The sequence below is a fragment of the Schistocerca americana genome, chromosome 5, assembly GCF_021461395.2.
Source record: "Schistocerca americana isolate TAMUIC-IGC-003095 chromosome 5, iqSchAmer2.1, whole genome shotgun sequence".
In the NCBI taxonomy this organism is placed as follows: Eukaryota; Metazoa; Arthropoda; class Insecta; order Orthoptera; family Acrididae; genus Schistocerca; species Schistocerca americana.
The window spans coordinates 438279486-438293895 of NC_060123.1; the positions used below are offsets into that span (position 1 = coordinate 438279486).

General features: G+C 38.8%; 1 protein-coding gene across 1 annotated transcript in view; it reads right to left on the reverse strand.

The window, feature by feature from the left end:
- Positions 1-285: 285 nt before the first annotated feature.
- Positions 286-14410, reverse strand: part of LOC124615541 (uncharacterized oxidoreductase YjmC-like) — a 263830-nt gene continuing 249705 nt past the window's right edge. The window contains exons 9-10 of the mRNA XM_047143510.1: positions 11126-11236; positions 286-565 (exon numbers count right to left, since the gene is read on the reverse strand). Of these exons, the coding sequence (XP_046999466.1) occupies positions 506-565; positions 11126-11236 (171 nt within the window). The 3' untranslated portion in view covers positions 286-505. The remainder of the gene's footprint in view (positions 566-11125; positions 11237-14410) is intronic.

Consider the following 14410-nt stretch of genomic DNA (forward strand, 5'->3'; position numbering starts at 1 on the left):
TTATGCTGGAGAACATGAATGAATAAGAGTTATATAATGTGTTAATTTCCATTTTCCAAAAGCTGGCAATTATTATTACAGCAAAAGAAGCTGGACTTAAAAACCACTGTTCTCTGTTGGGAAGACTAAGGAATAAAAGTGAAGCTATTAATAAGGGATAAATACAGGTGAAAATAATTATACTGTGCTCTCATAGACACTGTAGAGATGATAACTCTTCTGTCAAACCTGTTCATGACTCTAAGAAAAAAGTGTATATCTGAACTGGTGCAAATTATAAAACTCTTGAAAACAGGTTGCTTCTTTAATAAACACTGAAAACTTTAACAACTGCTATAAACTTGATAACATATCAGTGCTGTGTTAACAAATGCATTACAAATTCTTTCTATACGTCTTGTTGGCCATCAAAATAAATGCAATTGGCACGAGTTTCTGGCTCAATTTTGGTCTTTCTTTCTTTGTCAATCTTTTTCCTGAAGTACATGCATCCAGAGACTGTCTACTATGTCTTGATGGGTACTGTCTTCATTGGCTGCACACCTAAAGACTGTGCGAGTTCAAGCTGAAAAAACAAGAAAAATTTTAATTTTAATTTTTGAGTTAATGAGGAAGGTAATAATATCACTAAGTAGCATATACTGAGCATGAATGTGTTGTAAGAGTGGAATATAGGTACTTCCGCCAATCACATCTTGTCATTTACACTGAGTCACCAAAATTTTCTGAGAATATGAATATTCTAACTGAATTAATTTCTGCTACTTGGTGCTCTTTCATGTGTACTTCAATTGGCCATGAGTGTCCACATGTTAGCTGGTTTCTTCATAATTTGCCCATTACATCAAATTTTGAAATGGCTATTTGAATGGGAGAAAGGTCTGCATCAATATTTATTTCTTTACTTTTTTTTTAATTGAAGGAATTGAAGTTGAAACCCCCAAAATTTTAACAAAGACTTTTGATTAGTAAAACCAGGAACCAGTGGAAGACAGAAGATATGTTAGCCTCCTCACAAATCTGTGGGATCAGTTATCAAACAATGGAAACTCCAAGTAGAAATATCAACAATGTAGGAAAAGATAGATTGCTGCTTACCATAGTGGACTTAATGTGTCTTCTTTATGATAAATAGCAATCTATCTTTTCCAACATCGTTGAAGCAATTATTAAAGTGCTTGTAGTGATATGGTGTAGCAGGAGGTGGGTAATCCAAGGGGTTTATAATATTAAGAGATATGTCTGTGCATTCAAGTTGGTGAACAGTCATATGACACACGTTAATGGATTCAAGTTGTTGAACTGAATATGTGACAAATGTCAGTGATGATGAATAAGGCCACTGACAACAAGTGTGTATTGAGCTTCAAGAAACACTTTAATAGGTGCAAAACAATCTGTGCAGCCATAATAAACAATGAGTCATTTGCAAGCTATTACAGTCCTGAATGTGAAACAGAAACTTTTCATCCATAGTTGAAAAAAAAATGGGCCAACATTGCTGCAACATCAAGACATTGCTGCAATACCAAGACTTTGCTAATATTTTATTTGACATTCGTAAGGTTGTCCCCACAGAATTTGTTCCACTTGACCATACTGTCACTGAAAAGGTTTTCTTTTGAGAAGACCAAAGAAAAGTATTTGGTAAAAGTACCGGTACTCTGAGAGATATAAAGACAATAAAATACATTATAAATTATTATTTAAGATTTTTGCTACTTATTATTTAAGATTTTTGCTACAAAAATCTGACACACTTTGGGTAGCTGTTAGCAGAGCATGATCAGAATGTGCTGGTGTTCATGATGATTAATATGAATAACAGTTGCATTGTTCATAATGTGTAATTTCACAGGAACATGTTCCATCACATACAAAGACCAAAGGAACAATAACACAAAGCTACTGCACACCTCATAGACAGCAATGACAAAGATAAAAATGGAGCCAGATTACCAACACTGCAACACTACCACTTAATCTGATGAAAATTTCAACTTGATAAGGGAAAGGTGTTGCTCCCGAGCAAGTGGTTTAGTTAATAAATCAGCAGGCATTTCATTTGACTGCTACAGTCTCACTTCCTTTTACACACTGTCTGATGAAGTGTCCTTTAGATGAAATGTCACTCTAGATCATAACACAGGATTTTTGATGGTCTAATAGAACTCTGGTTGTCATGAAAAATTATTATAGAATTTAAGTAGTTTAGGCTGCAACATCCTTCAGTTTCTTGCCTTCCAAGGAAATAATATTTTTTGCCAACGGAAAAGCTATCCCATTTGTGACAACCCAGTAGTTACACCATCTACAAAATGTAAGTCAACATAACCAGTTACATGTAGATATTTAAAATCTCCTTTGTTAAACACAATGCCATAATTCACAGTACCCTTGAGATAATGAAAGGCTTTTTTTGCTACTTTCCAATGCACACTACTAATCTTACAATTATATTGGCTTAAAATACTAGCTGTATAAGATACACTCCTGGAAATTGAAATAAGAACACCGTGAATTCATTGTCCCAGGAAGGGGAAACTTTATTGACACATTCCTGGGGTCAGATACATCACATGATCACACTGACAGAACCACAGGCACATAGACACAGGCAACAGAGCATGCACAATGTCGGCACTAGTACAGTGTACATCCACATTTCGCAGCAATGCAGGCTGCTATTCTCCCATGGAGACGATTGTAGAGATGCTGGATGTAGTCCTGTGGAACGGCTTGCCATGCCATTTCCACCTGGCGCCTCAGTTGGACCAGCGTTCGTGCTGGACGTGCAGATCGCGTGAGACGACGCTTCATCCAGTCCCAAACATGCTCAATGGGGGACAGATCCGGAGATCTTGCTGGCCAGGGTAGTTGACTTACACCTTCTAGAGCACGTTGGGTGGCACGGGATACATGCGGACGTGCATTGTCCTGTTGGAACAGCAAGTTCCCTTGCCGGTCTAGGAATGGTAGAACGATGGGTTCGATGACGGTTTGGATGTACCGTGCACTATTCAGTGTCCCCTCGACGATCACCAGTGGTGTACGGTCAGTGTAGGAGATCGCTCCCCACACCACGATGCCGGGTGTTGGCCCTGTGTGCCTCGGTCGTATGCAGTCCTGATTGTGGTGCTCACCTGCACGGCGCCAAACACGCATACGATCATCATTGGCACCAAGGCAGAAGCGACTCTCATCACTGAAGACGACACGTCTCCATTCGTCCCTCCATTCACGCCTGTCGCGACACCACTGGAGGCGGGCTACACGATGTTGGGGCGTGAGCGGAAGACGGCCTAACGGTGTGCGGGACCGTAGCCGAGCTTCATGGAGACGGTTGCGAATGGTCCTCGCCGATACCCCAGGAGCAACAGTGTCCCTAATTTGCTGGGAAGTGGCGGTGCGGTCCCCTACGGCACTGCGTAGGATCCTACAGTCTTGGCGTGCATCCGTGCGTCGCTGCGGTCCGGTCCCAGATCGACGGGCACGTGCACCTTCCGCCGACCACTGGCGACAACATCGGTGTACTGTGGAGACCTCACGCCCCACGTGTTGAGCAATTCGGCGGTACGTCCACCCGGCCTCCCGCATGCCCACTATACGCCCTCGCTCAAAGTCCGTCAACTGCACATACGGTTCACGTCCACGCTGTCACTGCATTCTACCAGTGTTAAAGACTGCGATGGAGCTCCGTATGCCACGGCAAACTGGCTGACACTGACGGCGGCGGTGCACAAATGCTGCGCAGCTAGCGCCATTCGACGGCCAACACCGCGGTTCCTGGTGTGTCCGCTGTGCCGTGCGTGTGATCATTGCTTGTACAGCCCTCTCGCAGTGTCCGGAGCAAGTATGGTGGGTCTGACACACCGGTGTCAATGTGTTCTTTTTTCCATTTCCAGGAGTGTATATCAGGCCTTGTGTCAATACTACAACAAAAATACCACTAGTTCCTGATATTGCAGTTTAAATTCATCATCTTGCACATCCCAAAGCCTTCATGTAGCCCCCCCACCCCACCCCACTCCACCGTGGGTGTTCCTGCAGGAGTACAATCAGACATATTAAAATGTTTCAGCACATCTGCAATATAGTCAAGTTTTAAACTAGATTTCTCTCAGTTTCTAGTTGTACATATGTCTAGGCAAGACTTTCCTTCTCCTAGATCCCTGCCACAACTTGTCTTTTATCACGTTATTATTACAAAAAAGACATAAAAATTGTCTACATACAAAGTAACAATTGCAAGATTGTTAGGTGACCTTTTAATGAACAAACAATTTTCATCAGTATTTGCAACATAACCAAGGTCTCAAAGTACAATTTTTGTCTTTTCATTCCACTGTCTAACTGACTGTTTTAAACTGTAAATGGCCATGTTTAGTTTACAGACCTTGCTTTCATTCCCTTTTGACATAAAACCATCTGGTTGTTTTGTGACAATGTTGTTCTCCAATTAGCCACGCAAAAAAGCAGTCTTAATATCAAAATGATAAATCTTAAGATCAAGATTTACAGCTACACTAGTGAGAGCTCTAAGGGTACTACTTCTCATAACTGGTGAAAAAGTTTCATCTTAGACTGTAGCAGGGGTTTTCAAACTACATAATAAAATAATAATTTGGTTTATTAGCTTTCTGAAAAAATCTAAAGTGTCCGCATGAGGAGTAATATGTAGCAGGTCCCAAGTAACTGTTGCTACTGTGGCAGCATGGTCGACTGTAGTCAGAACATACTATATTACTTATTTATTTCTATTGATTTATAATCAGTTTAAAGGTTATTAGTATTTGCAAGTAGGTAACAAGCCCATGTGAGTTCTGATACCTTTTAAAACATCCTCCTTATGAGAGGTAGGCTTTGCAGCATTGGTAGTCAAAACATAATATATAGATTGTGAATGAATGTAAAGAAATAGATGCAAGACACAATTTCAAATCTAGTGCCAGGATTTGAAGAATTGTTGATGAAGAAGCAGACTTATCCTTCCCCCTGGTTTGCAAGAATAAAATGAAATACCATTAAAAGTTGATTAACATGTATTACATCAAAAGATAACAAAGACATAACTACTCTCATTCTTCTTTAAAAAAACTTGTGTTTATTTAACCTACATTTTGAGTTGCATTGGATGTCATATGTGAAAGGAGCCACAGCTGTTTATTTTCAGCTCAAGTAAGCCATGATCCAAAATGTTTGAAAACTGCTGGTCTATAACAAACTTCTGAGTATCTCCCTTAATGACATCTCTGAATGCCTGAGAGTCTTTCACCCATCTGAAGTATCTTGCATACAAGGTGGAATAATTTTGTCACAGTTGGCTTTCCCAAAGATGTCAATAATTCTGAGGGAAATTCATCGAGTCCAGTGGATATCTTTCAACTTAGGTCTTTCAGTGCAGAGTCATATTCTTCTTGCCATATCATGTTTGCAACCTTATTTTCTCTGGTTCTCGTTGTCATAAGCTTTGTGCATCAATCTTTCATGATTTTCATATACCACTAGTCAATGCACAAGTACCTCAGTAATTAGATTTGCAATCCAAAGAGAGCTGTATTAGTGTCTATGTTGGAAGGGCTTAAGAATAGGAAATTTTTTTATTGGAATGGTTGCTATCATACTATTAGTCATTTTTACTTTTACTTGATATTTTTGCAACTACACTGAAGAGCCAAAGAAAGTGGTACACCTGCCTCATATCATGTAGGGACCCCATGAGCATGCAGAAATGCCGCAACACAACATGGCATGGACTCGACTAATATCTGAAGTAGTGCTGGAGGGAATTGATACCATGAATCCTGCAGGACTGTCCATAAATCCATAAGAGTACAATGGGGTGCGGATCTCTTCTGAACAGCAAGGTGCAAGGCATCCCAGCTATGCTCAATAACGTTCATGTCTAGAGTTTGGTGGCCAGTGGAACTGTTTGAACTCAGAAGAGCATTCCTGGAGTTACACTGTAGCAGTTCTGGATGTCTGGCGTGTTGCGTTGTCCTGCTGGAATTGCCCAAGTCTGTCTGAATGCACAATGGACATGAATGGAGGCAGGTGATCACACAAAATGCTTATGTACGTGTCACCTGTCAGAGTTGTATCTAGAGGTATGAGGGGTCCCATATCACTCCAACTGCACATGCCCACACCATTACAGAGCCTCCACCAGCTTGAATAGTCCCCTGCTGACATGCAGGGTCCATGGATTCATGAGGTTGTCTCCATATTCGTACATGTCCATCTGCTTGATACAATTTGAAATGAGACTTGTCTGACCATGCAACATGTTTCCAGTCATCAACAGCCCAGTGTCAATACTGACAGGCCCAGGCATGGCATAAAGCTTTGTTTCGTGCAGTCATCAAGGGTACACGAGTGGGCCTTCTGCTCGAAGCCCATACTGATGATGTTCCATTGAATGATTCACAAGATGACGCTTGTTGATGGCCCAGCATTGAAATCTGTAGCATTTTGTGGAAGGGTTGCACTTCTGCCATGTTGAACTATTCTCTTCAGTCATCATTGGTCCCGTTCTTGCAGGACCTTTTTCTGCCTGCAGCGATGTTGGAGATTTGACGTTTTAACGAATTCCTGATATTCACAGTACACTCATGAAGTAATCATATGGAAAAATCCCCACTTCGTCACTATCTCAGAAATGCTGTGTCCCATCACTCATGCGCTGACTACAACACCACATTCAAACACATTTAAATCTTGATAACCTCGCATTGTAGCAGCGGTAACCAATATAACAACTGTGCCAGACACTTGTTGCCTTATATAGGCAATGCTGACCACAGCACCCTATTCTGCCTGTTAACATATCTCTGTACTTGAATATGCATACCTATACCAGTTTCTCTGGCACTTCTGAGTATAATTTTATGAGAGAATAATGCTTGTAAAAGTACTAACTCAAATGAAATGGAAAAAATTTACCAGATGTATGTGAATTTATTAGTTTTATGTGGCATCAATAAAATTCCCATCCCTTTTAGCAATGTTTATTATGGATATAAATGTGACATCACCACAATGCATATTTCAAAATCTTGTCCTAAGTAATCATACACCCTAATGAACTTTTGTCTATTTTAAGAAGCAGACGTAGTCACAAACAAAAAATGAATAAATAATAGAGGGAAGACCTGGGTAAGTCCAGCATAGAATGGAGAGAGGGAGGAATTGCAGAAAAGTATGTTAGAAAAGGTGATGCTGGGTTACAACCAATAGATAGATGCAGTGGTGGGCATGCTGGAAGGAACACAAGGAGAGATACAGGGAAGAGTATAGACTGAAGGACATAAGTCAGGAAAAAGACATAGGAGATAGGGAAACATTCCAAAGAGTTAGATGGTATGGATTACAGCAGGGTTTCATTTCCACCAGTTCCTCTGCCTACTTTTCTCAACTCCCATTCTATTTCCAATCCATTTTACTCTAGTCTCACTACAAGAGATTAATGCTACACATCTCTCTTCTATTCTGTGCCAGCCCTCTTTTTGGAATCAGTTCATATATCTTTCTCCTGATCTGTATCCTTCTCCTGAACTCTCCCACTAATTTCTCTTCTATGCTCCTCCCAGTACATTCATCCTCCAACTTACACCCTGCACATTCCTACTTAATCCAACCCAGTGTTATTTTCCCAATCCTCCTCTTGTGGTCTCACTCCATACCCTAGCATTTCTTCAACACCTACACCATTCAAAATTGCTGTTTGCTCCAATTAGACATGAGTAGTTGGTGTTTAATTGTGGTTCTTCACACACTTGTGAGTGCTGATTTTTTCCACTAAACTCTCCACATTCACCTTCACACATGATGCGTATTTTGCAATTTATGAAAAAAAAAAAAATGCAGTGAAATTATACAGTTCCTTGACGTACCAACAAACAACAAAATGGCATGTTCATATTAGAAGTGGAAATTAATTAAAACAAACAATAATGAAAAATCCAAGATTGCCCACTATACTTGCATCGCTAATCAGTACTTATATAAAGTAAACTTCTGTCCTTAACTTTTGACTGCTGGAATCATCACCTGACATATCTCTGAATGCTGTTTTTTTTCTTTTTGTGCCTTCATCCAACTTGCTTGTCTACAAATGTTTCTCATCATTATGTATGTAAAAATGTACAATTGTGCACTCAAAAAATTTCAGCTTAAGCTTTCAGTAACTTAGTGTTTTCATACTGACCCACTGTCAGGGCACTTTGAGAGGGTGGGGAGGTAGCAAGAGAAAAATGTGGACCAAAGAGGGGCACTGGTACCAAGTGTAATGGGTTTTCACTACAGCCACCTGTGCAGGAGGAGAGCAAGAAAATCGATATGGCTGTTACAAAAATATTCCATTTTTTCTATATGTGACACTGATGTTAGCAGAGGGTGGGGGTGGGGGGGAGAGAGCAGCATACATTCACTGCAGCCACTATGCTTGATCTAACAACTGTTTATAAAAATTCCTGACCCTAACATTTTACTGATATTAAAATCTTTGTGAGTTAACAGGATTCCTCACGAGGCTCTGTTTCTACACCCATTACCTATCTTGAGGAATTGAAAATGTTTATCTTCAAAGAGCACTACAAAACTAGATATTAATTAGGACACATTTTGGTTGCTGATCTTCATTTTTAAGTATCATTCTTTGATTTTACCTTTCAAAATCACTCTCAGAAATGTAACATCATTAGTAGTTTCAGATCCTGATCTCACCAGGATAAATACACTGGAAAAATGTGACAAAGTCACAGAGCTTTGCTAATGAGCTAAATTTCCAGACTGACAGCTGAAAATAGTGCTAAGCTTCCAAACTCCAACATGGTTAATAAAGTGTGATGCAAGTAAATCGAGAACTGTATTTCTTATACGAGCATGTTCTTGTTGTTGCTGTGGTATTCAGTCCTGAGACTGGTTTGATGCAGCTCTCCATGCTACTCCATCCTGGGCAAGTTGCTTCATCTTCCAGTATGTACTACACCCTACATCCTTCTGAACCTGATTAGTGTTTTCATCTCTTGGTCTCCCTCTATGATCTTTACCCTCCACACTGCCCTCCAACACTAAATTGATGATCCCTTGATGCCTCAGAACATGTCCTACCAACCGATCCCTTCTTCTAGTCAAGTTGTGCCACAAACTCCTCTTCTCCCCAATTCTATTCAATACCTCATCATTAGTTATGTGATCTACCCATCTAATCTTCAGCATTCTTCTGTAGCACCACATTTCGAAAGCTTTTATTCTCTTCTTGTCTAAACATGTTTCACTCCCATACATGGCTACACTCCATACAAATACTTTCAGAAACGACTTCCTGACACTTAAATCTATACTCGATGTTAACAAATTTCTCTTCTTCAGAAACACTTTCCTTGCCATTGCCAGTCTACATTTTATATCTTCTCTACTTCGACCATCATCAGTTATTTTGCTCCCCAAATAGCAAAACTCATTTACTACTTTAAGTGTCCCATTTCCTAATCTAATTCCCTCACCATCACCCTAGTTAACTCGACTGCATTCCATTATCCTCGTTTTGATTTTGTTGATGTTCATCTTATATCCTCCTTTCAAGACACTGTCCATTGCATTCAACTGCTCTTACAGATCCTTTGCTGTCTCTGACAGAATTACAATGTCATCGGCAAACCTTAAAGTTGTTATTTCTTCTCCGTGGATTTTAATACCTACTCTGAATTTTTCTTTTGTTTCCTTTACTGCTTGCTCAATATACAGACTGAATAACATTGGGGATAGTCGTAGGGTCAGTATTGCCTCACGTGTTCCAATATTTCTACGGAATCCAAACTGATCTTCCCCGAGGTCGGCTTCTACCAGTTTTTCCATTCGTCTGTAAAGAATTTGCGTTAGTATTTTGCAGCCGTGACTTATTAAACTGATAGTTTGGTAATTTTCACATCTGTCAACACCTGCTTTCTTTGGGATTGGAATTATTATATTCTTCTTGAAGTCTGAGGGTAATTTGCCTTTCCCATATATTTCGCTCACCAGATGGTAGAGTTTTGTCAGGACCGGCTCTCCCAAGGCTGCCAGTAGTTCTAATGGAATGTTGTCTACTCCCTGGGCCTTGTTTCAATTCAGGTCTTTCAGTGCTCTGTCAAACTCTTCACACAGTATCATATCTACCATTTCATCTTCATCTACATCCTCTTCCATTTCCATAATATTGTCCTCAAGTACATTGCCCTTGTATAGACCCTCTATATACTCCTTCCACCTTTCTGCTTTCCCTTCTTTGCTTAGAACTGGGTTTCCATCTGAGCTCTTGATATTCATACAAGTGGTCCTCTTTTCTCCAAAGGTCTCTCTAATTTTCCTGTAGGCAGTATCTATCTTACCCTTAGTGAGATAAGCCTCTACATCCTTACATTTGTCCTCTAGCCATGCCTGCTTTGCCATTTTGCACTTCATGTCGATCTCATTTTTGAGACGTTTGTATTCCTTTTTGCCTGCTTCACTTACTGCATTTTTATATTTTCTCCTTTCATCAATTAAATTCAATATTTCTTCTGTTACCCAAGGATTTCTACTAGCTCTTGTTGTTTTACCTACTTGATCCTCTGCTGCCTTCACTACTTCATCCCTCAAAGCTACCCATTATTCTTCTACTTTATTTCTTTCCCCCATTCATGTCAATTGATCCCTTATGCTCTCCCTGAAACCCTGTACAACCTCTAGTTTACATGCATACATTTCCCATTTATGCTGAGTGCATCAAAAGTACTGCCAACAATCATACTGCCTTATGAACTAGGTCTATAGCTGGTCTATCTTCTTTGTAGCAAACGTCTGTAGGTATAATTACAATAATATACATTTATCGTTGTATTTGTATGACTCCAATTATTCCCCTCACCCCCCCCCCCCCCTCTCTCTCTCTCTCTCTCTCTCTCTCTCTCTCTCTCTCTCTCTCTTCTATCTCTCTCTCTCTCTTCATAAAGTGTTGGATCTACTCAGTAATTTTCATTGTTGATACAATATTATTTAGCCAAAAAAAGCCGGGACATCTAATGGATTGAAGTTAATACTTTCTCAACGAAAATTTCCCTCAAATTCAACAATATAGTTGTTATATAAGGCATTCAGTACTAACCGATGCCTTGAGCTGGTTCTCATGGTATTGTATTCCTCCTTGTTTATCAACAAGTTTCACGTTATTCCTCTCAGGATCTCCTGGTACAAGAACTGGCTTGCTAGGATCAGCCTGAAAAATAAAAATTATAAACAACAACAACAACAACAATAACAATAATAATAACAATGATAATCTTTATGCGTCCATAGCAACTTTACAGGCTTGAACATCAAATTCTTTGTATGTTTACAATGATGATATCATGCCAACCATATAATTAATATATAAAACACATAACAATTTAGAGACTACTGTATACATGTTTATGATCATTAACACACTGCAGTGTACAATACCAGTACTATTGGTAATGGAGTTCAGAAAACTTTTAGGGAGCATAAGAATTTTTTTAATTAAAAATCTGTGGCTACTTGCCCTTAAAAAGATTTCCACAGAGATGCTTCTTGTGTTTTGGTAATCTGTTACAGAACTGCCTTACAGCTGCCAGTAGTCTGTGATCTATAGCTCTCTCGTTACTCAGTATAGTATGATAATCACACCTCGTTCATATACCATCATTATGAATGTCTCTATTCATTCCAATTATTTCTTCAATCTCTGTTACATACTTAAGTGTAGTGTCTTAAGGGCATAAAATGAATACACAGTCAGTAAATTATACTTGTTGATGTAGCCCCTACAGGATTGGTGTTTGCTTATAGAAGCATTTAGTGTAACTGCTCTCTCTTGAAGCCTGAAAATCGTACCCATGGGGACTGAGGGTTCCCAAACTACATATCAATCCATACCAATACATAGCATAAGAATTGAATGGAGTTGTTATATTTGTGAGACATTTTAGCAAGTAAATATAGCAGCTAAACATTTTACAGGTGCAGCTGATACATCTGTTCCATGTAAGATGTCTATCAGTCACAATACCTAAAAATTTATATTCATCAGATGTTTCAGCTGTAGATAGTGATTCAATGTTTACGTTCACTTGAGACTGGCAGTCTGGCCTCAGAAACCCGAGACACTGGTCGCGTGTGTGTGAGCAGTGGTTGTGGTTGTGTGAATGTGTGTGTTTTCTACTCTATAAGAAGGCTTTTTGGCATAAAGCCCTGACATGTAACAGTCTTTTTGTTGTGCCTGTCTATGACTTGGTATCTCCTGTATATGGTGAATAGCAATCTATCCTTCTAATTTTTTCACTATTCCATTCTGGATTTTCCACTGTCTGAGATTGGGTGTACTTGTGCTTTAACAAGAACATCATCATGAAGCATTTACTTGAAGAATGTCATATATTTTTAAGTACAACATTATTTCAAAATAATTTCCATGCACCAATGTGCACTCTTTTATTAAAGAAATACTTCAAGTTGTCTAAGAAAAATGTAATGAAATGTGTGTGGACTGAACGATTAAAGTACTCAGTAGTAAAGCTGATTCATAAAAAGGGAGAAAGGGATAATGCAGACAATTTTAGATCTATCTCTAAGCCATCAGTGTTTGGTAAAGTTATTGAAAAGACTGTGTATGTAAGGATAATTGATCATTTTATATCACACAATTTGCTGTCAAATGTACAGTTCGGCTTTAGAAGTTGTTTAACAACTGGAAACACTATATTCTCTTTTCTCTGCGAGGTACTGGATGGGTTAAACAAAAGGTTTTGAATGCTAGGCATTTTTTATTTAACTAAGGCGTTTGATTTTGTTGATCACAAATTATTGCTCCAGAAGTTGGACTTTGCAAGTGAGCCTAATCAAAAAACTGCTTTACTGAACCTCTTAGCAACTTTCAATTTAAAGGCTACTATAGAAACGCCATCACACATCACAAAAACCTCAGCCACAATCCTTGATCAAATATTTACAAATGTGCCCTTGAAACATACAACACAAACCCACAATACAGGCTTTGGGGACCACACAGCCCAAGAAATTAGTATAAGATTAGGAAAACCATTTAGTTCAACTGAATGTCTAACTACTACATCTAGGAAGTATAATGACCAGAATATACAATATTTCCTTAATTATCTGTGTAAAGAAACTTGGGAAGACATCTATGAATGTAAAAGTACAAATGATAAGTTCAACAAATTCTTAAATAGTTTTAGCTATTATTTTGAACTTTGCTTTCCACTCCATAAAAAGACAGTCACAAAAAAGGATCTGGAAATAAAATGGGTCACAACAGGGATACAAATATATGTGGAGAAAAAGAGACTACTTCATGAAATATCTAGACAGCACATCACATCCCCAGAATTTGATTCCTAGTTTAAGAATTACAAAAAGATTTTAATTAAAGTCATAAAAGAAGCAAAAAGAATGGCAAATAGTTCCTTCATAGCAAATGCACAAAATAAAATGAAAGCCATATGGAAGATTGTAAGGCATGAAACAGGAGTAAAATGGAGAGAATACCATAATATCAAACTGAATGAAAACACTTTTGTTATATCTGATCCCCAGCACATAGCAAATAATTTTAACTCATATTTCTCTGAGGCATCTGATATTCTGGTGAAGCAAAACTTTCAAAATGCTGTCACTGCAAATCAGATTAAAACTATCCTTAGTAACAAGTCTCTCTTCCTACACCCAACAAATGAGCAGGAAATGCTAAAAACAATAGGAGAGCTAAACTGACAACATACCAGACCATATCATTAAAAAATGTGTACCCTTAGTAGTTAAGCTCATGGTAGACACATGCAATAGTTCACTTTCTCAGGGAATCTTCCCAGAGAGGTTAAAAATAGCTAAAGTGAAGCCATTGTTCAAAAAGGGTGAAAAAACAGATATAACAAATTATAGGCCAGTCTCTCTACTATCTGTTTTTTCTAAAATAATTGAAAAAATCTTTTATAAAAGGCTCGTAGATTTCACTGAGGGGGGGGGGGGGGGGGGGGGGGGACTTTTCTCAGCTACACAGCATGGTTTCTGAAAATGTAAATCCACTGAGACAGCTATCATCAATTTCTTAAATGAAGCTTTAAATGCATTAGATAAAAAAGAACACATAGCAGCAATATTCCTAGATCTTTCAAAAGCATTTGACATCATTAACCATGGTCTATTGCTTAGAAATCTAGAAAATGTTGGTGTCAGCGGCCCAGCCTATGAATGGGTAAAGTCATATCTACAAAACAGACACCAAATAGTTGAAGTCTTCTACAAAGAAGAAAAAAATTTAACTTCCTATCAATCAGAAAAACAGTGTGTTAAATACGGTGTGCCACAGGGTTCCGTACTGGGACCAATCCTGTTCTTGCTGTTTGTAAATGAC